General features: G+C 41.0%; 1 protein-coding gene across 7 annotated transcripts in view; it reads left to right on the forward strand.

Annotated features, from left to right (window-relative positions):
- PDE4B (phosphodiesterase 4B) overlaps positions 1-24,606 on the forward strand; it is a 566,020-nt gene that overhangs the window by 533,423 nt on the left and 7,991 nt on the right. For 6 of the 7 annotated variants that reach the window (XM_059135175.1, XM_059135176.1, XM_059135173.1 and 3 more), the window contains 5 exons: positions 13,366-13,459; positions 19,457-19,635; positions 20,895-20,993; positions 21,139-21,303; positions 23,563-23,662. In XM_059135175.1, coding sequence (XP_058991158.1) covers positions 13,366-13,459; positions 19,457-19,635; positions 20,895-20,993; positions 21,139-21,303; positions 23,563-23,662 — 637 coding nt within the window. Of the gene's footprint in view, positions 1-12,256; positions 12,751-13,365; positions 13,460-19,456; positions 19,636-20,894; positions 20,994-21,138; positions 21,304-23,562; positions 23,663-24,606 lie in introns of those variants that run through there. The other variant, XM_059135178.1, reaches the window with a different exon arrangement.

Below are 24,606 nucleotides of genomic sequence, written 5' to 3' on the forward strand. Positions count from 1 at the left end.
CAAATCCACTTTGCTGTTCATCTTCAGCAAAAGGCTGATTATACTTAAAGACATGGGATGGTCCCACTATCAGTTGCATTGATTTTAACCTTCTCATTGTCCTCATTACCTTTCTTGAGTAAAAGCTATCCACGTCCTAATGACTTCAAGTAAAGAGAACTAATTTAGTATTCCTGAAAACTGTGTGCTCAAAATCTGGAAGGAAATAGTTGGAATGAGTTACTTTAAATGCCTTTGGCATTGCTGGTTTTTTTTTTTCTTCACATTTTGCTGTTTTAATTTCTGAATTAAAATATATGTATATATCATCAAAATATACTATGTATGCATACTATCAGAAAAGAAAATCTCATTTTGCAAAGGCAGCCAGGATTAACATTTTTATCTTCACGTAATCGAAATGATACTAAGTTTTAGTAGCTCCTACTGGCCAAACCATGGACTTCCAACTTCTTCTCTTTCCTTGATGTCAGAAAATCTATTGAAACCTGGCTTTAAAAAAAAAAAGAAAGAAAGAAAGTAAGAAAACCTGGCTTAAGAATATAAGTAAGAGTTTTATGATAACTTGAGAATGAAGAAATATAGACCTTTACTTCTCTCTTGGCATTCCATTGCCTTAAAGACTTCCCTTTGACTCAAATGCACCATCGAGCCCATACTATGAACCTACTCCTAGTGCCAGGTTTCTTGGCTTTCTTTTTTTGAAACCTTGACTTAGGTACTCTGACTTTGACCAGATTTCCATAAACCATTCTCTTACCTAGCTTACTGGTTAGTATCATAACTAGTATTTTAGTTCTCTGAGGTTTTATGTAAGTCTATTCCAGATTGTAAGCTCTTGAGGCCTGCAATGGTGTCTTGACTTTTTTGAGACTCCGTGTAAGCTCAGTGGTAGGACTAAAAAGTCTCAAAGAGTCATAGCTTTATTTCTGTGTAAGAGTCAAGAGAAAAGCGAAAAACAGATGAAGGCTTTTGTCAGTTGGTGGTGGTTGATTTGGGCTTTATCTTATTAAAAAAATTTCTCTGAAATTCTTCTTGATTGGGTGATTTAAGAAATGTGTTGACCTGAGGGCTTTGGATGGATTCTAGGTCAGGTAATGACCTTGCTGCTGGGCACAGCATGATATTAAAGATGGAAATATTTTTTAGTATTTTCAAAAATTTCATGGAACATGCTTAGACTATCCAGTGGTAATATGAATTTTTGGTATGCTCTTGCACACCCATTTGACTGTGAGAAGCTAGGGACTCTGACAGATCACTAATGAAAGGTCTCCCAACACATGCTCTAGATGTCCTGCTCATTGCTCAGACACATATGTAGCCAGCCGGATGCTACCCATCTACCCAGCTGAGAGGGCACAGTGTTCTCCCTGCCTCAGCCCCTTATCTGTTTGATTGCTATTGCCAGTTCCATTCTGTAACCAAGTCAGAATGATTTAAATATATCTGCATTTACTTGACCAAGTCCAGTAACTCATTTATGTTGGGGACAGGGTGAGCGGTCACTGAATTTTTCCCTGCTGTATTTTAACACACTCAGGATCTAGTTGCATGAAATTTATTTGCATCTTTCTTACCCATTGCACAGAAGGTTCCCTGAAATCTCATCAGGTTTTACCAGTATGATTTTTAAAATATTTTTAAATCAGTATAATTTAATCTCAAAAAAATTATCTAATGTTGATTACACTAATTAAAAATACTCTTTTGTTAATACTCTCCTCCTTTATGTTCACAGGATAAGGTCATTGTCTAATGCCGCATTGTAGATGGGGCATAGAGCATTTTCAAACTAAGAAAGGCCATACTTTGCTTTTCAAGAAACAACCTTAAGGGCCCTTAGTAAATCCTAAAATAAGAGAGTTTTGCAAAAAAATAAATAAAAACATGAATCTCTGGACAGGAATGGTCTTTCTTTGAAGCAAGAGAATATGTTGGGTTAAAACAAGTAAAATATGAGCCGTTTTTCATAAAGGTAAGAAAAGAGGAGCAAATATTAGTGAGGAAGAATTCAGGAAAGATTTTTCTGTCTTGAGCTCTGCTTTTCAAATCTAGCCCTGTGATCCAGGACTGTATTTCCCAGAGAACTCTGATTCTGCCCAAGGGAATATTAGTTGTAGAGCGATGTGGGGATTTTTAAGGCCCCTTTCTTCACTTTAAAGCTTATTTGCTCTCGAAGTTCCCTATGGTCCTGGGATAGAGCATTAAATAAAGGGCCACTTTCTCTAAATGCGCTGCTGTTTGTTATTTTTGTGTTGCCGGATCCAAGGTAGCAAGGTAAGGAAACATACCTGAAGAGGGCTTTCCTGCTTACACAGAGCTCTCCCTGTGTGATCTCATTCTGATGCTTACGAGGAGGAAGGCATTACTGTATCCCCCTTTTCCGTGTGAAACAGGATGCAAGAGACATCACTGATTTGTCCAAGCCTTTCAGCTACTCACTGCTGATGCCCTAGAATGAAATCTTGTTCTTTTTTGCCCCAAAGTCAAATGATTTAAAAATAAAAGTTAAAGGGAAATCCACAAGGTAATTTGTTATATTCTTATACAACTTGGTAACAAAACATGTAATCATAGACTTTGAAAACTAGAGCTCAGTCCAGGTCCCTTCTTATTTTTCAGGCCTCAGTTCTGATTTTACCTCTTTGGAGAGAACTTCTCTAATTATCCTAACCCAGTACCTTGTGGGTTTTTACAATTGGCTGTCACAAATTTATGATCTTGATTTTTCTGTCATGAAACTTGGTTTTTACTCATCTCTTCCGTTTAGACTATGAGGTTATTGGGAACATGAACTCTTTTGCTAGAGTAGTCCCAGAATTTCAAATAACTCTAGACACATGGTAGACATTCAGATAAATATCCCTTGCATGAGTCTCAGAAATGGAATCTAATTTGTCCAGAAGCAACGACGTTGTTAACAGCAAATCCATTAGAACCCAGGAATCCTGTTTCTGTTGTACTACTACACCGGTGCCCTGTGCAGGTGCTTGCCACGCCCAATTTGTTTTTCTCATTGTTCAGTTGAGTGAGAAACTCCCATCTGGTGTACAATGACTCTTCAAACTACCCTCAGAAAGTGCAAAAGCTTGCTCCTGAACCTTCTCCCAAATTCAGGGTCTGGTAATAGAGAACAAAATCATCAGGATCAAATGCTCTTTTCTTGTGAATAGCAATGTGAAGCACATTGGGGCTGTTGTTTGGTTCAGCATTGGAGCATTTGGTTAACCTTTCTCTTGGAAAGTCTGCATCCTGTGACCAAGGATCTGAGCCCTTTGGAGCCTGGCGATGCACACTCAGCTGGGAACATGTTTATGAACACGTGTTGTGTCTGAAACCCAGCCACTCTACATATCTGTTGTGTCTGGAGTGTAGCCATTTAGTCATTCTGTCATTGTCTGGCTGTATTTTTTGTTCCTGACATGTTGCTGATACTCCTCTCACTGCTCTCCCAGGCACATATTCAATTAATTTGGATGTGTTACTGGACTGACCTCAACTTTGGCAGTCTAAGCAAGATGAATATTGGGTGCACTTATCCTTATTTCAGGCAACTGGTGGCCATTCGTGGCTTTTGTTCATACACAAAGAGTTCTAAAGTCTCTTTATTTGAGGAATTTGGCTAAGTCATGGAATCATGAATGGACAGAGTTAGCAACAGCGAGACGTCTCAGAATAGGCTTTTTTTTTTTTTTTTTTTTTAATGATACAGTTCTAACCCCAGGCCATTTTGAGTTATGGTTTCATTGGATGGGCTTCATTTACGTTTCTGGCCATTCTGGTTTACACTCCTTAGACTGGTGAATAATCTAAATGTCAACCAGAGAGCCAGAACTTCTATGAGTAACTCGTGTGTCATGTAATCAAAATGATATAGTGTTGCGTCACACCTACGGTAGCATATTGTGGGAATTCTGTAGTTAGAATTCTACCAGCTAGTGTCAACAAGATGAGTTTGGATATCATTGAGCCAGCTGAAAGCTCCACCCAAAAGCAAGCCCACGTGAAGACCCTACGATAAGCTCAAATTCTTTCAACATTCAGAGACAAAACTGGGACTCCTGGGTGGCTCAGTTGGTTGAGCATCTGACCCTTGATTTCGGCTCAGGTCATAATCTCAGGGTCATAATCTCAAGGTCATAATCTCAGGGTCATGAGATCGAGCCCTGCGACGACTCCACACTGAGCATGGAACCTGCTTGAGATTCTCTCTCTCTCCCTCTTCTCCTCCCCGCCTCTTAAATTAAATCAAATTAAATTCAGAGACAAAACTGAGAAATAAAGCATCAGCTTCAAGTATAAATCCTGTGAGATAAAGGACAAGTGCTACACTTTGCCAGTCATACATATATTATTTCTAACCCATTTTAAAGTCTTAAAGTTGGAAAAACTTAGTCTCTGAGAGACTCAGTGACTTGCCAAGTTTCTCAGACTTGAATTTTATTGGCAGACTCAGCTGGATGCTCACCTGACCCGATGGCATGTTAGTATGATGTTGAGTTTGCTGTTAGAGTCCCCTTTATGCTGTTGGAACTGTCTGGGAAGGCCAACTATAACCAGAACCCCCTCTACTTCATGTGTGACCTATACTTCCAGCTCTGATACTACCTTTATTAGCCTTCCATGAACCAACAAACTATACATCTTGGGGTTCAGTGTTGTGCAGAGCATTCATCCATCTATTTTAAATTATGGTAGCTAATAAGAAAGTGAAATGCAGAGCACCTGGATGGCTCAGTCAGTTAAGCGTCTGCCTTCGGCTCAGGTCCTGATCCCAGGGTGCTGGGATCGAGTCCTGCATTGGGTTCTCTGCTCAGTGGGTAGTCTGCTTCTCCCTCTGTCTTCCTCCCTCTGCTCATGCTCATGCTCTATTTCTCTCTCAAAAAATAAATAAAATCTTAAAAAAAAGAAAATGAAATGCACAATAGAATTTTTTATAGAATAAAATTAGATGAGACCATTGTTTTCATCCTTTATAGTTTAAAAATACATTCTACCCTCCACCAAGTGGCAGATTCTTCTCAATTTGCAAGTGCATAGTCCAGTGTAGGGATTACCAAAATGCCAGAGCAGATCACTTACATGTTTTCAGGGAATAAAATGCTAAGTCTACGTAGCCCATAGGTTTCCTTTATTCATTAGATGGTCCCTAGAGTTGATCTTACAAATTTCCAGTGCTGGGAAACTGTGAAAACAGAAGTAATGATTCCCCTGGCAGGCTTTGAAGCATCACATTGTCTCTTATCTCAAAGGGGATATGAACATAACATAGTTAATAGAAATCAATATAATTAATATTAAACACAATACATGTCACATGATGTATTTAAAAGGGTAGAATATTCTCAAAAACAAGCTATGGTAGGTATTTGTGGCTGCAAAAATATTGAGGATTCTATTAAGGTAATACTTAGTGCAGAATTTTAAACAAACCAGGAGACATTATAAACTAAAATTGGAAATCAGTTCGTAAAGAGAGTCAAGACTAATAGTTATGGGGTTATGAAAAGAAAGCACCTGTTTGGGGACTCAACCTGATTGGGGGTTCTGCATCAATGACTTTCAAGTCAGATGTGAAGGTCTTGAGGCATAGATCTTGTTTTCTGCTGGTCAGTAGAGGACGCTACTGGATGGGTATGGGTCTAGTCCATGGTAAGATTTCTAATTTTAAAAATATAGTAAGATGGCGATTCACAGACCTGTACCCCTGGGGCTAATAATACATTATATGTTAGTAAAAAAATTAAAAATTCTAAAAAAAAAAAAAGTAAGTTGTAGGACTTCTGGCCATGAAATGGTTCGACAGAAACCTTAGTCATCTGCTTTGGAATCACATTAATACCCATGGCCTTAGAACTGGCTTTAGAAGCTTGAGGTTAAATATTAGCCATTATGCACAGAAAAAGGATAGATGGCTTAAATGCAGAAACAAAAGGGTAACTAAATAGTGTACCTTGATCCCTTGCTTTTTGTCACTGGCTGCAATGATTTATGATATCTGCTGTAGAAAGGCCTTTGCTATCTTTGTCAGGCCAGCACCCCAGATTTGCCAAATTATCTCTCATTTTTTAGGGGAGGGGATGCTATTTCTATTAACAGCCAGATAAAAGAAGTGTCTCAACTACATAAAATGAAACTGTGAAGCTCTAGTAACAGAGACAGTGGTGGTGTGTTTCTCACCAGAAGGAAAGACCTCTGTCAAAAAGAACAAGTTTGAAAATTTTCAATTATTTTAAAATACACAATACCTCTAAACCTAACAAGATATGAGTGTATGATTTTTAAATCCAGTCTCTTTATGGGATATTTGGGACATGAACTATCTAGAACACACTTAATACTAAGAAAAAATTACTGTTTACCTAAAATTTCAACACGTCTTTGGGTATAAATAAAGTGTCTTTTGTCTATTTAATTATATCATTGCAACAACTTTTGGAATTAAGGGAATGTTAAGTCATGGGAAGTTTCTCTGAACATTTCTAAGGGAATTAGTTTGGGTGTAGGAGAGGTCCATTTCTGAGTGTCCCAATACTCTGTGCCATATCTCCTCTTGAAAAGTTTCAGAAATTCTAAGAAAAATGGACAGCAGCAAAGAGGATAAATAAATAGGTAGGAAGAAACACCTACTAATTTTGAGGGCTGTTTAAGACCTACTGTCAAGTTGTGGAGTGTTGTATTTAAATTCTTTTGAGGGTCTTTTGTTTTGTTTTGCTTTGCTTTGCTTTTTGTTTTTCAGTTCTGTGTAGAAAATACTAATGGGTCTGTCCCTCTTTGGACTTTTAAAATGTCACCCGAGCAGATCTTGTCCTTTAAGCAGCAAATGGAGTTTATTCAATTTTAGCTTCATCATAAATGCCAATGTTTTGTCGCAGAATATGCCAGAGATGTTTGTGCTTCTTTTTCAATCTTTATTTGTTGTGGATTACTACATCTCTGGACAGTTAAGAAGAGAATCACTCAATTCTGGTGTGCTTAGATGAATTTCGTTCTGATGTGGCACATGGACAGTTAAAATGACCTCACTTTATTCCCTCGTGTACCAGCAGTGTGCTCCAGATACTCACACACCAGGGCTTGTTTTCTGGTATGGCCCATCATGGGACTATGGTTTCTAGTGGAGAGATGTTAGTGGACAACTAGTGGCATATTCTTCCATCCCAAATCCTGTTACCAACTCACTCAATTCAACTTAATTTCCCTCTCAAATATGCTAAACAGTGACATCGAGTTTCAAACAGATGATAGGGAAAGAGCAAAAGGAGACAAGAGACGGAACACTCGCTGCCAGATGATCTCAAATGTTAAGAATTGTGGAAATCGTGAGTTTGATAAAGGGTTCTAGAGAAAATACAGTAAACCCCTGTTTTTTTGTTTACATCAGATTTTGCAAAAAAAAAAAAAAGGGTAGGTACTTAGTAATTAGAGTTCTTCACTTCTTTGTGTCTTCTTTCCATGGGAAAAAAAGGGTATGAAGAAGCAGTGCTTCGGAATCAGAAAGAACATTTGAAATTAGCCATTTTATAACAAAAGAAGCCATGCCCATCGCTAAAAACAACCCGAACCCCCAGAAGTCAGTTTGTCTTAACCCAAGATCACACAGGGAGTTTGTGCCAGAACTGAGACAGAGACCAGCCCTCCTGACGTGTGGGTTGCCCTGAGCTGTTGTGACTCCCGCTACCACCGCTAGCATTCTGAGGAGGAATTTTCAGCCCCTTTGCTTTCCCGATGCCCAGGAATTCTGATTAAGTTGTGACTAACAAAGTGTAAAATATGAGTCAAAATGCAGTCCCTAATAAAGTCATTGTGACTTTAATGACTTGGGCAGTGGTTTCATACTGCAAAAACAGGAAGGTCCCACACAATAAGGCGCCTGTCTCACAGATGGGCTCCTGCGTAGACGGCCACCCACAGGGGTAACTGCTGGAGCGGTCTTCCTCTCGTTGGCTCTTTTTTTTTTTTTTTCCTTTCTTTTTTTTTTTTTTTTCTCCACACAGTTTTTACCTACTGACTTCAGCGTGAGGTTACCAATGCGAGGAAGGTGCCTGTTTGTCTAGTTTTTGATCGGCTGAAGATAGAGTGGGTCACTAAAGGTTCTCTCCTTGGTGACATCCAGGTCACCCCCTCACAATCCAAAATGAGTCTTAAAAGTAGCTCTTCTATGTGCTTGATACTAGCCCCTCGTATGATTACTCTTCTAAATTGTTTTATTCTTAGAAATGTAAAACCCCCAAGTTTTAGAACTGGGACGAATCTCTGAGATCCTTCTGCTCCTCGCCTCCTGTGCAGTTAGTGTAGCTAAGACCTCCTTACCAAGAGAGCTCCTAGGTTGCTTGTGGGTCTTTGCACAAAGCTCAAACCGGTCCTCTCATGAGAAATCTAGAAAAACGATAGAGTGGTTTCATCGTTTCACACACACATACACACAAACTGGCTAGGAAGAAAGTAATCTCTGTATGTAGCATTGAAGGTAAAGAAAAATTGAGGCCATAAAACAAAACGTTCATATCATAATTGATTTTCAGATTTGCTACTATATATTTTAAATAACTTCCCACTATTAAAGGTAGCCTATCCCAAAACATTCCCGTGTGATTTGATAGAGCAAATATATTCGAGGCAAGCAAGATTAAAGCATTTATAGAGAATGATATCTTTTTCCATTTTCAAAAAAGAACGACAATTTCTAACAGTGTTCGCGTATCCAGTGGCAGGCGTAAGCTTAAGGAAGCATTGGAGGAATTTGTGTTACTAAGGGTCCATTCACAAACTTTGCTGTCTGTGCTCAAAAGGGGCTTTGGCCATTTCCTCTAGGGACATTATTTCTAGGTAGGCTCTAACAGGGTTTTCTTGTGAAGGCAGATTCTTAACAGAAAAATCGGATCTGTGTACGTTAGGTAGTAAAGACGCATTTATCTTTGAAATAGTGTGCTCCTGTTTGTGGATTTCTCTGCTGCATTTGATAAAATAAATAACGCCCATTCCCTTTCAACCCTGTAAGTGCTTGTGACACAGTTTTGCTCAGGAACTCTTCTACCTTCCTATCCAGACTGGACACCCAACCTGATAAGTAGACAGGGAGACTGCATGAGTCTTAGAATATCAAACTCTGAAGGCATTAGAAATGCTTTTTTGTTTCCCCCATCGTTGGGGACTTATTCTTGCCTACTGAAGCATTTCCAATTTGGGTTATTTTTCTCAGTAGTTTTGAGAGAACTTTGCTTTCTGGGAAATATCGTCGCTTGTTAGTGTTGTGTCCAGTCTATAGGAGATGCAATGGAACTTGTCCTAGCATCATGACAGTCTCAGGTTGGAAGGCCTAGAACCGAAAACCATGCATCATTTTCATTTCAATATGAGAGGTGAAGTGACTTCACAGGACTGTTGGTCAGAGCTGACAGTGACAGTCAGGATTTGTCTACTGCGTTGTGGCTATCTCTGGCTCAACAGAAACACTCTCATATGGGGGTCTGACCCTGAAAACCCAACTAAGCCAAGCCAGATTGTCCAACTGTCTCCTCAGCCTTAACCTCAAACACAGTTCCCGTCTGTTCCACCCCTTAGTCTGTTACATCGCACGGTCAGTGCTAACCAGCCTGATTGTCCTCTACGTTTGCTAGAATGGAAAACATGCTCCCGTCTGCTACCTTCCGTGGTTTATACAGAGCCCAACACAAGTGGGCCCTTCATGAATCCTTTTTGATGAGAGCCTTGATGGCCTTAGCCAGTGTGGTTGGGCCCTCCCTCACGGAGGAGGGAAACCAATGGTTGTTGCTAAGCAGCATTTTAGGATTGGGTCAGTTTCTAACCCTGAATGACCTCCATAGGTGTATTTCATCACGTTATGTGCTTTAGGATTACCTTAGGATGACTTGAATTTTGGTGGCATTGCCATGCCCGTAGCAAAAGACTCATGGGAGAGCAATTTAGCTGTGATAGGGAAGGAAGAGATAGTATTCATCTGTCATTAGTTACACAGCTTATTCTTTCTATAATCAATGCAGGAAAAGTGAGGAGTTTGGCTCCTTCTCTGCCCTGTAGCTGAGAGCCATTTCCCCGGCTCCCATGTTGGGACAGAATAACAGTGTATCTCAAGGGTTTTTGTAGCCATGGGAGGTCATAGAAAGAAAGGAAGGAGAAAAGTCTTTCCTTTCCTTGCCTTTTATTATTGAATTTCTCCCTGCTTCTATACAGAGCTAGTTAAGAACTGGCCCCACTCTCTCCAGATGGTTAACTGTTGGGGTCAACATGCCCCAATGTATCTGACTATTCCTACTAGGGTGAAAGCTGATTAAAAGGGTGTTTTTTAGTTTAGTTTTGTTTTTTGTTTTTATTTGTTTTCTTGGGTTTTTTTGTTTGTTTTTCACTTCTCTATCTTTAATGCTTTTCCTGGCATATTTTAGATATTCAAAATGTATTTATCAAATACATGATAAAATGGTTTTATTAGAACTAGTACTAACCTGATTGACTCCAAAATCTTCCTAAATATTTTAGCAACCGAAGAAACCAAATGAGGATGGAGTGTTTGAATGTTACCTGCGGTTAAGTCTTATGCAGAGACATAGTTTAAGAAATTATCTGTCTCGGCTTTTTTCCAAGACATTTTAGCAGTGCTCCAAGTATAGTTTCCCTCTTTTCCAAAATTTAGCTGATCAGTCAGAGCATACAAACCTGTCTTTTCTGGCTTCCAAGTCTTGAGCATAGGGGCCTGACTTTTGAGAAGTAAAAATGAGAGGCCACTATGACCAAGCAAGTTGTCTTGAAAAATAAATAATTTGGAACTTACACGATTCACCTGGAGTTCAAAGCTGCCTAGAGGTTCCATCAGTAAAACACAACAGCCGAGACAATTGATCCGGACATCCCTGGCGACTGCTAACTACATATTGTATCACGGGAAAACACACATACGCAAGCAGGGTTCCCCCAGAACCTCTTGGAGAACAATGCATAGTGCAGTGAGCCAGCAGGCAACAATACTAATTTGCGTTGCCTTCAGCTAGAAAGGCCCTGGTCTCCTGGGCACAGGCAGTGGTATGACGGGGGCTTGGATGCTTGAAGTGAAGTCATTGTTGGTGCAGGATGCTCATTTGAAAGGAGAAAGCCTCACAGGAAAGAGAGCCAATTGCATGTAGGGGCTGTTGCCATGGTGCTTCGCTCTTGCTTTAGCATGCTGTACTTGAACTTCGGAGAGTCCAAGGGTGGGGTAACGGAGAGGAGGGAGAAGGAGGGGAGTGGGATGGGCTTGGGAAGCTCACTGCAGTGGGACTCTCCTCTTTGCCTTTCCTCCAGCCCCTGCTGTCTAAGGCTGACGAGGAAAGGGGGGGTGGAGGGAGGAGAGCAGGAGGGAGGGAGAGCGAGCTCGCGTCTACAGGAAGGGAATGACTTTCTCAACATGCCCTAGATTGCTAAAATGAAATAAAATTTAGTGTAACTCCTAAATATTTCTAACAAGAATTAAAAGATGTTTAATACTCAAATACCAAAAGTGTAGTCCTTCATAACCCAAGTAATTCACCCTTCATGCAGCAAAGGATAGCTTATGTTTCCCAGCACGTTCTGGATCCTGGATGTAAAGGTCTAAGGGGTTTGATTCATTTGTCGAATGCAATCTAGTATGCATATTAATGAGCTGATGGAATGGAGAAGACGGCATTCTGCAAATGAAGTGCTTTTAAAAAAAAAAGATTTTATTTATTTATTTGACAGAGAGACAGCGAGAGCAGGGGGAGTGGGAGAGGGAGAAACAGGCTTCCCCCAGAGCAGGGAGCCCTATAGAGGGCTTGATCCCAGGACCCCGGGATCATGACCGGAGCCCAAGGCAGATGCTTAACGACTGAGCCACCCAGGCACCCCACAAATGAAGTAGTTTTTAAGTGAAATAAGTTCATTCTGTTCCCACTTGTTTCATTGGAAAGGGTGGCTGAAGGCACTGTCACACACCATCAGTGTGCAAAAACTCCTCCCAAAAGCTAGCTTTAAAAAAAAAAAAATCTTTGTATTCTGAAAGCCTAGTGTGAAGACAGGCACAGTTCTTACCTGTTCTCAGTTTTTTTTTTTTTAAACGTTGAGAAAGTAAATGACTCAAATGCACCATCCCTCTGAAACCATTAGCGTGACTGTGTGGAGGACGGTCTGTGCAGTGGAGAGAGGGTTAAGAACACCTAGTTGAAATGGGGGAGGGTACTGACTTCAGATTTACTTAAATATTCATGGGGCTTCCTCCATTTTAATCTTCTCCTTTTTAAAAGATGGCTGTGTTTCCCAGTCTGGCAACCCCTCAGGAAAGAAGAATCGCTCCTTCCTTGCAGAGTTCAGCTGAGCAGGACTAATCTAGAGTGGAAACCCCTTCGGCCACCAGGACTATTCATAATTCATAAGTGCTGCAAACCAGCCAGCTGAATACATTTAGACAGACTCTCGTTCCTTCGTGCAATTCCTGATTGCATGACTCTCTCTGCCAGGAAAGAAGCAGGGAGCATAAGCTTCTTGTAAGAATGGAGTGCGAAGATGGGCTTTGTTTGGATTAGGAAATGCCCTAAATTTTGGAGACTCTGTCTTTTATAAGTTTTGATGATTTTACCACTGAATCTGCTCGGCTTTCCCGGCTTTCCCAGTCCTTTTCGGGGTTGTTCTCTCAGAACAGTGAATTCTTTCAAAGGGATTTGTGGATTGTGGCAAGGAGAGCATTCCAAAATGCCTGAGGCAAACTATTTGTTATCTGTATCTTGGGGTTACATCAAGGTGGGTTCATTTGATTCTGTTATGTGTCTTTGATAGAATGTGAAACATTTACATCTGTATGCTTTCTGTGAAGTAGAAAAACATCTGTAACGATTTAATTTGTGTTGTCCCTTAGCTCGCAGAGGCTGCTTATTGTATAATAAGGGGATGTTATATTACATCGTATTCGAGTAGACTGTGTTGTATTTTAACCCGATTCTTTCTCTGCAGCTTGATTTTTAAAGGATGCTTCTTTTTCCCTTTAGTGTTCTCTTCAACTTTTCACATATAATCTCTCAAGTAATATTTTCGAGATGATTTCTAATAAATGGGTTTTAAAAGTTGTTACATTTTTCAAGTGAAATTGTCTTGACCTCTATTGAAATTCTTTTTTCTATGTTCGCATCTTCAGAAGAAATCAAATGTTAATTCTAAGAAATCTTAAGAAAACCTCTATTTCTCCCTAGGGTGACATTGGAATGATTTTGCATTAAGGGGGTGTTTTGTAGACGCAGTATCATTTATTTAATTGTATCTGCTCCTCCAATCTCTTGGTTCTCAGTAAAGTTGAAAACATCTTAAGTGATCATTTGCTAATTTTTAGGTGAATAATATATTTTTCTTCTTCATACACAGTTCAAAAGAATGCTGAACCGGGAGCTGACACACCTCTCAGAGATGAGCCGATCAGGGAACCAGGTTTCTGAATATATTTCAAATACCTTCTTAGGTAAGATATTAACTGGGAAACCTGTTCCATAATTGAGATTTTTCCATATGAATCTCTGCAACCCATCAGCTTGGAATGGGGTTAAGTCACAGAAAAAGCCATTTCGAATAAGAACTAAGGAGAACATTTAAGGTTAAAAAAAAAAAATAAGCAGAAAGATGTTTTCAAGAAAAAAGAATGCCATCAGGGAGAGAAGATTATTATAGGCTGATTGTATTTCTGTGTACCTCAGGTCACCCTTATCCACCTACCCACTTTCATCTTGGCCGAGACCTCTGAAGGGGCTGGGGTTGGGGGTCCAGTCATCCAAACCTGAAGGACCAGACTATTGGCTCTTCTGACATGGTATTCTTTACATCCTCCCAATAACTGGACCTGGAGCAGAATATTTCCTCTTAGGTGGTTTGTAAGAGATATGGTTGGAGAATAACAGTGTGATGATTTGGCCCATGGGAACAAGCTTTGGAAGTAATTTGACTATTGCCTTGCTAAGTTATTTCTTAAAGATCAATGGGAAGAGAAGAATCTTCTGTCTCTGAAAGATTGGGCTTTCTGCAGGCTGCATCATTATCTTCCCAATCTGATGCTTTTTATCTGTTGTGCTGTGTTGTCACATTGCTGGTATTTAACACATGATGCTGTCAGAACAGGTTTGCATCGGAGATCCTCAACCCCTGTCAGGCATCTTGTCTGATTAGTTGGGATCTCTGAGCTCATGTGTTTAAAGCCATTCTACTGTATCGTGAAGCTATTTGGATGGTATTTTTCTTTAATAAGGGTACTTTAAAATAAATAGGTAACATTTAGATGCTGATTCTGTTGACTTTCAAATATCGCTGAATTATGCCCGTACACAGAACTCCACTACTCAGGGAACCAACCCGTTCTTACAGCTGAACATCACACCTCCCTTTGTTTTTGGCATCGAGACACATCTTCAAGTCCATGACCATGTGCCTTGGGGCCTTAGGGCAACACACACCTCTTCTGGTTTTATTTTTAAAAATCAATCCTGTTTATCTAATTCCAAAGCCGTTTCTGCTATCAGCAGATCAATCTTTGATCAGCCTAGTGCAGAGCCCCAACCGGCAGCAGGTGGGCTGGGCGCGATTAACAAGTGCCTTTCCAGCTGTTTTCTCTGTGGTGCCTTCCGCACCTGGTTTGCTCCAGTGGCAGTTACAACACCTTTGTCAAGGAACAAAGGAGAAGAATTTTCCTATAGCTTAGTTCTGAGAGGCAGCTGGAATCTAATTGAACAGCAGGTGTCACAGACCAATCCTTTTCTTCTCCCATCAGTCCACCCCCCCACTTCGTTCCTTTGAACACAAGCATCTTCCACTGTCCCCCTTTTTTTTTTATTTTTTAAAGATTTTATTTATTTATTTGACAAAGAGATACACACAGAGAGAGGGAACACAAGCAGGGGGAGTGGGAGAGAGAGAGAAGCAGGCTTCCTGCTGAGCAGGGAGCCTGTTGCAGGGCTCGGTCCTACGATCCTGAAATCAAGACCTGAGCTGAAGGCAGACACGTCATGACTGAGCCACCCGGGCACCCTTTCCACTGTCCCTTTTAGATGTACTCTGCTCTGTGCAACACCCAGGAATTTTTCATGAACTGGAAGTCTAACATTTTCCAGGTTAATGACTAGGGGGGAGAAGAAGAAATCGAGTAGTGTAAGAATTTATTTTTGTTCTCACAAACATTGCGTTTTAAAATGCCAGGGCTTGTCTGTCGTCTCAGGAGACACTCTCGGGACTGGAAGAAGGCTGCAGGAGCCCTCTGTCGTCTAAGACTTCACGGACACAGCTCTGTGCACTTGGAGCAGGTTTCACCAGCTGCTCACCAAGGACGGCAAGAATAGTTTAGCAGACTGATCTCTCTCTTATCATCATAAGCTATTAAATGAGAAAGCTGATAAGAGAGTAAGGATGAGCTCTCAGGGTCCACACTGTGTGGAACAGGCAAACATCAACGCTCTCTTGAATGTTTCATTTGCCATTTGGCACATCTCTTGAGGAAAACCAGTCTTTTGGCTTCTTGTTATTCCCAAAATTACTTGATCAAAAATAGGTTGTTGGGGAAGGTGTTAGAATCTCAATCCTTAGAGACTCAGCCTTAGGAGTGTGTGTGTGTTTGTGTGGGCGTGCGTGCGCAAGGTAGTTCTGACCAAACAGACTAGACAGAATAAAATTTTAAATATTCTTGGGAAATGCAGGGAGGAAAAATAATCCCTCATACCAACAAAAGATAACATCGGTTGCCTCATCTGTACAATGAGGCAATTGGAATCTGTGGCGTCTCGGATCACTTCCAGCTCCAATATTCTCTGACTCTGATATGACTGAGTTGATCAGTTTTGCTAAAACATACCTGGCGGTACGAATTCCCTGTAACGGACTGTAGGGTTGCAGTTGGATAATCCTGAAAAGCAAACCAGCCAACCAACCAACCTTGCTTCCAAACTACAAATGTGGGACATGGAACTCTTAATCCTATCTTGTGGGGTGAATATTCCTGGAGGAATAGTCCTGGAGAAGCATGAATGAAGCCTTCTTTATAAACTATCCAATCTGCAAGGGACCTTAATGACCTTGTAGTCCAATTTCCTCATTTTATGGGAGAGAAAACAGGCCCAGAAGGGCAAAGTAACCTAATCAAGATTACTTAACTACCCTGTCCCTGAGCCAGAAGTAAGGCTTTGCTCTCTGAATTCCGAGACCTAAACACTCTGTCACTTCCTTAATTAGAAAAGAAGGTTGTTAGGAACTCAGACCATATAAAAGAATCACATTAAAGGGCATTTAAGTAATAGCTATAGTCTTCTGAAGCGATATCTTTAAGGAACCATGATTGTTGAACCTAAACATAAAATATGTTTTTAGCCTTTCCCAGTAATATAAAAGAATTTTGTCAGAGTTTTGTCATGGCAGCCATCTCAGTGAGCAAAAAATGGGAAAAACCTCAGTGTTTAAGTTAAAATTAAAGAGCATTTTTGCACTAAGAGTCATTGAATGTTAAAATGTGTCATCTGGGAAGGAGGGGAATCCCTTACTCCAAAGATCTGGGAAACTTTTGCTATTTCCATCTAAGAGAATGGTGTCTAGATGGACAAGTTGAAAGGCAGGCAGGAGTCCATTTACCAAAGTAGGTACTTACTGATGCTCTTACATGATAATGAGCTCCAGGTTGCTAGCCCAGGAGGAAGTAAAGCAGGATCTGCAGGCAGGGAGCACAGCCGAAGCAAGATTTTTAGATACGATATTATAATTTAGTAAGTATTTTCACAAACAGAGAAGACTCATTCTTGTAAATCCCCGACTACATCTCAAAAGCTAAAACACAGAATTTCAAAGATTCAAGGAAAAGAATTTAGAAATTTTGCAGGATTAAACGCTGAGCCCTAGTAAGAAAAACACTTCAAATTAGGCCATTAACAGAGTTTTGACATGACCATATTTTGCATTTGTTTTTTGTTTGTTTGTTTCTTTGCCTTACGCCATCTCACTGTTTCCCCACTGTATTCTAACCATCCTGGGAATGTCAATTCGCTAAGTGTTCATGGTGATTCTTTGAGTACGTGTTTCAGGTTATTTCCGCAATGCACTGGTACGCTTTTAACAGGAAATTCAGAATAAGGAAACCCATCAGTGGTTCCAGCACCTGCGTGTATAGGGAAACACCCATTAATGTCAAATTGGTGCTGTCTGTGAATAATGGCTTTCTTCTTTACTGTAATGTTCCAGACACGGTAGTGGTTCAGCTCAATTACCGGCTGTTGCAAAGAATCGTTAGTTAACACGGAGGAAAGCTGGTAGGCCCACTAGCGGTTTCTCTATCTACAGTGGCCTAGGGGAATCTGACAGCCTCTTAGATAACCAGAGGTGAGGAATGGTAAAGAACAGGGTTGGGAAAGACAAGGGATACTATGACCTTTCGTTTTAGCAGAAAATTACAATTATTACAAGTGAAGCAACAGAGGGAAAAGTAATGTTAGAAACAATAAAATACATAGTGTTTTTTGACAGAGATTGTGAGACCAGAAAGAAATTTTTAACAGGAAGCTTAAGGCTTGGTTTCTCTGCTATTAAGTCACTGTGTCTGGAGCTGAGTAATTGCAAAATAAATATCTGTTGAATAAATTGCCCTTTGAGCTTGAACAAATTGCTGACTTCATCCAAAAAGTGAGAGTGTGGAATTATTATTGGTTCCCAAACCTGGCTTTGATCATCAGAGACATTTAGGAAGCTTTCCGAAATGTACTGATTCAGTAGGACTGGGTAGGGCTCATCAATCTGTCTTCTTCTAAAGTTCCCTGGGTGCTTCTGATGCTGAAGCAGGTTGGAAACCCCTAAACCAATGGAAATGACCACTAAAATTCCTCCCTAGGCAAAAGTCATAAACTGATGAGGCTCGGAGCTTGTGGATACCTACAGAGAACACAGGGATGCTAGGGATAGAGACTAGCCTTGCTCCAGGTGCTGAGGTGTCCAGGCCCCTGCTCCGGTCTCTCTGTGTTTGTTTGGCTTTGATGCTTTGTCCACAGGGTCCTAGGAGCAGACCCTGTGGAAAACATGAGACCTGTGCCATCATCTTGCAAGAGTAGAAAGCAAATAGTCCAGGTCCCAGCATGCCATCCGGAAACATGTCATTTTCTAATGGAGAAGTTGTCTTTGTCCTAATTTTTACTCTAACAAGCAGAGATATGCGTAGAACTTCCGGGAACTGCATTAACTCTTTCAGCCACAGGGTGTGATTTAGTTCAGTGAAGTAGCTGTTAAAGCAGTTTAGTAAGTGATTGCCTCTGGGAACTCAGAGGCATCCCTGTGGCTGGAAAAAGTGAATGCACTTTTCAGTGCAGGGGCTCATGATAAAGGCCCCTGTGAAATGAAATGGGATATTTGGCTACTGATACTTTTAATAGCCTGATACAGAGGGAAGAGCTTCTATGAGAAGATAGAGGTTTTCGTCGCTAATCGTAGTTCTGCTGTTACCTTGTTGTAGCAGAGGTTTTTTTTTTTTTTTTAAAGATTTTATTTATTTGTCAGAGAGAGAGAGAGAGAGCACAAGTAGGCAGAGTGGCAGGCAGATGAGAGGGAGAAGCAGGCTGTTTGCCGCTGAGCAGGGAGCCTGATGTGGGGCTCGATCCCAGAACCCTGGGATCTGACCTGAGCCAAAGGCAGCCGCTTAACCGACTGAGCCACCCAGGCACCCCTGTAGCAGAATTTTTTTAATGATGAAATGACATAAGCATACATATTTAATAAGCATAAATATTTTAATAAATTTAATGCCTGTGACAAACAAAAGGCACTATTTATTATTAATTAGTAGAATGAATAAAAATAAGGCATGAAGTAAAACTGATATACTTTTCCTCTGAACCTCAAGTGGTGGTAATAAGCCAAGGCTTAACGTTATTATTTGAAGATTGTAAACCATTTATTTCTCTAATGTACAGACTGCGCATCTAAACTTGTCATGTAAATGACAAGTTATAACCAGTTAAAGTTGTTGGGATTTTTTTTAATTAAAAAAATACAAATATAAAAATATATATTTTTTAAAAAAAGCAGAACATAAAGCCTTTTTTTATTAACCTGGGCCTGGCTGCACAAACCTTTTCTATTACACAGACATATAAGTTATTCAAGTAAAAAAATCTACATATACATATCGTTGCCCTACGTGGAAAATATAGAAGCATAATTCTAAATTACACAACAGATAGAATGTGGAGGTTTGAGTCCTACCTGTCCTGCTTGGACAACTTATTTCACTCCTTTGGGCCTCAGGTTGTTTAGCTGTAAAGTGAAGTGAAAAAAATTGTCCCATTTCTCCCATCAACCTCACGGGATAATCCTGGAGGTCAAGTGAGACAATGTAGGACAGTCCTTTATCAGATGTAAAATCCATTACAGGACATTAGATGTTGTTTTGGACACTGCAGTGGGTTCTCATTGGCATGTGGGGGCTGAAAAATGTTTCCGCTTGTTGCAGACAAGCAGAATGATGTGGAGATTCCATCTCCTACCCAGAAGGACCGAGAGAAAAAGAAAAAGCAACAGCTCATGACCCAGATAAGCGGCGTGAAAAAACTGATGCATAGTTCGAGCTTGAACAATACAAGCATCTCACGCTTTGGCGTCAACACGGAAAACGAAGATCATCTGGCCAAGGTATGTCTGAGCGGGGAGGGGGGGGTGGTGCGTGTGCACGCAGCTCTCTGCTCTATGGCAAGCGGCTGCCTGAAACTATCTGCTAGAAAATAGCAGCAATCACTGTAGCTTTACGATTAGAGTATATGGTGAGAAGGGCTGGTGTGGTCCCTTTGTCCATTTGCTGGGCACCAAATTCGAACCCTTTTCCTACAACAAAAGACCTGTATTTTTTTATTCGGATTTGGATTTGTAAATGGGAGTTCCTCGAGAATGAGATTCCTACCGAAGGCCCACTGGGAAAAGTCACAGGACGTCCAGGAGACAGGAATGAATTGTCATAGAGAACAGATCCGGGACTAGATGCCAAGGACTAGTTGGAAAATCTGCACTGACTGGCCGAGCTAGAGAAGAAAGGAGAGAGGTTGACAGCACTGACTCACAGCCCAAACCCCACCAGTGGAGGGAGGCACAGAAAAAATTCACACGTCCCCTAGGGGTCCGCCTAAGGTGACCACTGAGGTCCTTGCAGCCTTGTGTCAATAGGAAATGAGCTCGCTGTGAGCAAACTTTGGACATTCAGTGAGGCTTTCTGAGAGATGCCATTAGAACAAGGGGCAAGAATTCTTGCCTTTGTTCCGGGCAAGAATTCAGAATGGAATAAATTATTCCTTTAATCAGATAATCCTGGAATAATCCTAGAACACAGGACTGGATAATGTTTCTCCCAGGTCTGTCTGTGGCCCAAGAGCTCTAAGATAGAATAATCCACGGCTGGTATTCTTCATGGCCTTTTACATTAAATTAAGGTTGACTTCCACACATTCTAGCAACTGAGTCTCCCCGACCTGGCCCTTTGTGATCATAACCAAAGGGCAAAGGAGTTCTCCCAAGATGGTTTTCTAGCTGTTACTAATGGACCAGTGATCAGGGAAGAGGAGAGTCAGGGAAATGAAGCTGGAGGGACCCGCAGCCACTTGAGCTATCTTGGAAAGCAACTTGGTTGAAGACTGATGTGTAGAATAAAAAGGTCAGCAAGTAGATCTATGTATTAGACATACACTCTCCCTTTTCTGACAAAATATACAGAAACTTACAACTAAAATGAAGAGGACCCCCAACCTCCTAGGCCATTCCATTTTCAAATTTTCATGCAACTAGAACACTCTATATAGACACTCCAATGACTTAGATAACCATTCTCCAAAAACTCAATAAAAATAAGGAGGCATGCTAACAAAACTGGCCTTGTTCCTAAATTCCTCTAATTTTGGTGACAGGAGCTGGAAGACCTGAACAAATGGGGCCTTAACATCTTCAATGTGGCTGGCTATTCCCACAACAGGCCCCTCACCTGCATCATGTATGCCATATTTCAGGTGAGTAAAAAGGAGAGAGACTGCCTATTGAATTTGATGGCTCTTTTGATTTATTTTTCCCCATCCCAGTTTATTTTCCTGATTTGGCTTTTTCCTCATTTTTGGACATCCACTTATTTGTTTTCTAATCCATTTTGCTGCATAGGAAAGAGATCTCCTCAAGACATTCAAAATCTCATCTGATACATTTGTAACCTACATGATGACTTTAGAAGACCATTACCATTCTGATGTGGCATATCATAACAGCCTACATGCTGCTGATGTAGCCCAGTCAACCCATGTTCTCCTTTCTACGCCAGCATTAGATGTGAGTAGTTATGATCTGTTTTGCATACCTGCCCATCCTCTTCTGAAAAGTGCTATGTACCACATGTACTGTATTTACAGAAATAATGGCTCGTGCTTGAACCAGTTCTTCATGATGCGTGGCATCCATCCATTGGGTTGCTAATAAAAATGACCGACATTTTTACTTAGGCTGCTTTTGAATATCAGAGCAACTCTCTCTTACATTATATGTCTCTTAACATTCGAAAGTGTTTCATTATCAAGCAATTAACAGGGTGCTTTTTTTTTTAAGATTTATTTATTTGAGAGAGAGAGAGTTTGTGTGTGTGTACAAGTGGGGGAAGGGACAGAGGGGGAGGGAGAGAGAAAATCTCAAGCAGACTGCCTGTTGAGTGCAGAGCCTGACCCAGGGCTCAGTCTTGGGATCCTGAGATCATGATCTGAGCCGAAATCAAGAGTCAGACACTTAACCAAATAAGCCACCCAGGTGCCCCCAGGGTGCTTTATTTTTCATTGTGTCTCCAGTATCTATTAAGTGTCGAGTTCAGCATGTAGTATGTAGTTTATTTTCAGTATGATATACTGATCTGAATTGCCTACACCATCCCAAACACTGTGTTGCATAGCAGAGAAATATAAGATCTCCTGTATGGTTCCTATTGAGAATAAACATTCATAGGCTTATTCTCCTAAGAATTCATAAAACTGATTCTGTGGGTTGAAAAAGTAACTGAATATCTAGAATTAATAATGCTGAAGCAGAGGGAAACCATGTTCCGTTTTGCTAGACATCTTGCTAGAAGGTGGCTGTGACTCCTTCCTGAGTAGATTAATGCATTTTCATGCACCGATATTAGTAGCCGTATCTTTGACATACAGTAGCAGGAGTCAGGTCCTTCCAAAATGTGTACGCTTACTTTAGAAGGGGGCTTGTCAACCCCTATCCAGCCCCACCAGATTGGTAAGGTGAAGAAAGATTAAACTGGCCAGAGCACTGTTGTCTGGGCTCCATATTTCCTGAAAAAAGAAATCCAAGAAGATGGGAAAGTGAGATGGAGCTGAGGCTGTTTTATCCCCTGAAGGAGAGAAACAGTGTTATTTGTATGTTCTAAGGATTATAGAGTGGGCCAACACTGTTCATCAACTACCTGCTGTTACTGATTGAATACCTATCGTGGAGCCAGAAATGGACCACCGGGGGCCACACGTGTTTAGAGGAGGGAGAGCTTAACGTGTCCTTGAGCAGTTACCCTTCACGGGAGAGGGGACACTAACCTGGCACTTGAAGGATCAGAAGATTTAAGTAATCACAGAGGATGAAGAAAGCCATTCAAGTCAGAGAAAGACCTTTTAGTCAGAAGGAATATATACCTACACAAATACTAGGTTTAAGTGTTGGTAGACAAGGGGGTGCAGAAGAGCTTCACGGCATGGCATGAGGGAGTTGGAGCAGTGGGGCACAAGTTCCACTTCTTAGGGATGTTCTCAGATCTTGCCCATAGTAAACATTCAGTGGGTAGGAATTGGAGGAATGGATGAATGAATGAATGAATGAATGCCTGAAAGCTTCTGTCCACCCTGCATAATAAATTATTTCTGAAGCTAAAAGCCTTGGAAAATAATTTATTGCCAGTCTTACGAGTTTGGAATTTAGCCTTTCTTCTCTAAGTTACTCAGCCTGGAAACATGAATGTTGTTATATCTCAGGGAAGAGCCAGTCTAACTTGCTTTTTTGACTTGTATGTGCTTGTGTTACATAAGCACCGTTCTGCCACACCACTTACCCAAGAAACAAACATCAGGCTCCACCTGGCCACTCATTGCAAGCACGGTGCGAATGCCTTCCCATAAGCCTGATGTGCGCATGGGCTTCCGCCATCATCCCTTTCACGTTAGACCTTATGATGATGGATAGAATCTCCATTCAGTCAGTGCATTGAAACATTATGTACATCAGCAAACAGTCCTTCTCCCCACAAGAATGAAATGGGATACTTTTTTTTTTTTTTAAGATTTTATTTATTTATTTGACAGACAGAGATCACAAGTAGGCAGAGAGGCAGGCAGAGAGAGAGGAGGAAGCGGGCTCTCTGCTAAGCAGAGAGCCTGATGCAGGGCTCAATCCCAGGACCCTGGGATCACGACCTGAGCCGAAGGCAGAGGCTTTAACCCACTGAGCCACCTAGGCGCCCCTGAAATGGGATACTTTAATGTGAAGCTGAACACACGGGATAGGCCAATGGGACATGGAGTTAAATGAGCTTGTTTTGCTCGACAGGCTGTCTTCACCGATTTGGAAATTCTGGCCGCCATTTTTGCAGCTGCTATCCATGACGTTGATCACCCTGGAGTCTCCAACCAATTTCTCATCAACACGAGTGAGTTCACTACTAGATAATTGTATGATTCATTGTTTCACTTTTCCCCCCCCTGATGTTTTCATTATGGATGATAATAAGGATAATAATGAGGTAATCCTTCCATTGCACTCAGGCTGGTCAGACCTTTCCTGGATAATGTGTCCAGTCTGGCAACATTATTTTTGAGCTAGCGGCATGGAGAACTTGGAAAGGGTCAGAGGGGAGCCATAAAAAGTATTCAACAGTTGGAAAATACAATACATGAGGAAAGAGTAACCAATGTGGAATTATTCAGTGAGGACAAGGAAAGGTTGGGGGTAACGCAATAATGATTTTCAGTGTTAGGCAGGACTCTCACACAGAACATGGTTTGTGTGACCCACTGGTGACCCACTGGTGTCCCTCTCTACTAAGGAAACAGGCCCAAATGAGCATGGAATCTCCAGAGAAGTAAGATTCCAAAGAAAGCACTGGAATGCTTGGTCTATACTACGGAAGATGACCTGAGTGCTGGTCCAGCCTTAGGATCCCAAGCTATACTCAGTGATTTTGTCATGCTGAAAATGTTTAGTATCCATGCTAATGAAAGTCCATGAATTTTCTCAGTTAGTGCACTATTTCTAAAGGCTAAAAATCTCAGTACGTTTTTCTTCTGAGAATATTGGCTATCCAGTTGTGGTCATCATTAATTTCAAGTGCTGATGGTTTTATAGAAATGTTTGAGCTCCTTACTATAAAAGAGTCCCTATCCTACATCAAAATATCTGCATAATCTAGATGTGGGGTAGATTCATTTTTAACCTTGTTCTTCTACTGAAAGAGTATAAACTTCGGACAACTACTTGGCTATTGGATTATATCAGTGGGCATATTGTATGTCACAAATCGATCCATATAACGGCCAGTAGCTTCACACAGAGAAAATGGTCTTTCTGCTGCAGCCACCGACAGCACTAGAACTC

Source organism: Mustela lutreola, chromosome 10 (genome assembly GCF_030435805.1).
Source record: "Mustela lutreola isolate mMusLut2 chromosome 10, mMusLut2.pri, whole genome shotgun sequence".
NCBI classification, from domain to species: Eukaryota; Metazoa; Chordata; class Mammalia; order Carnivora; family Mustelidae; genus Mustela; species Mustela lutreola.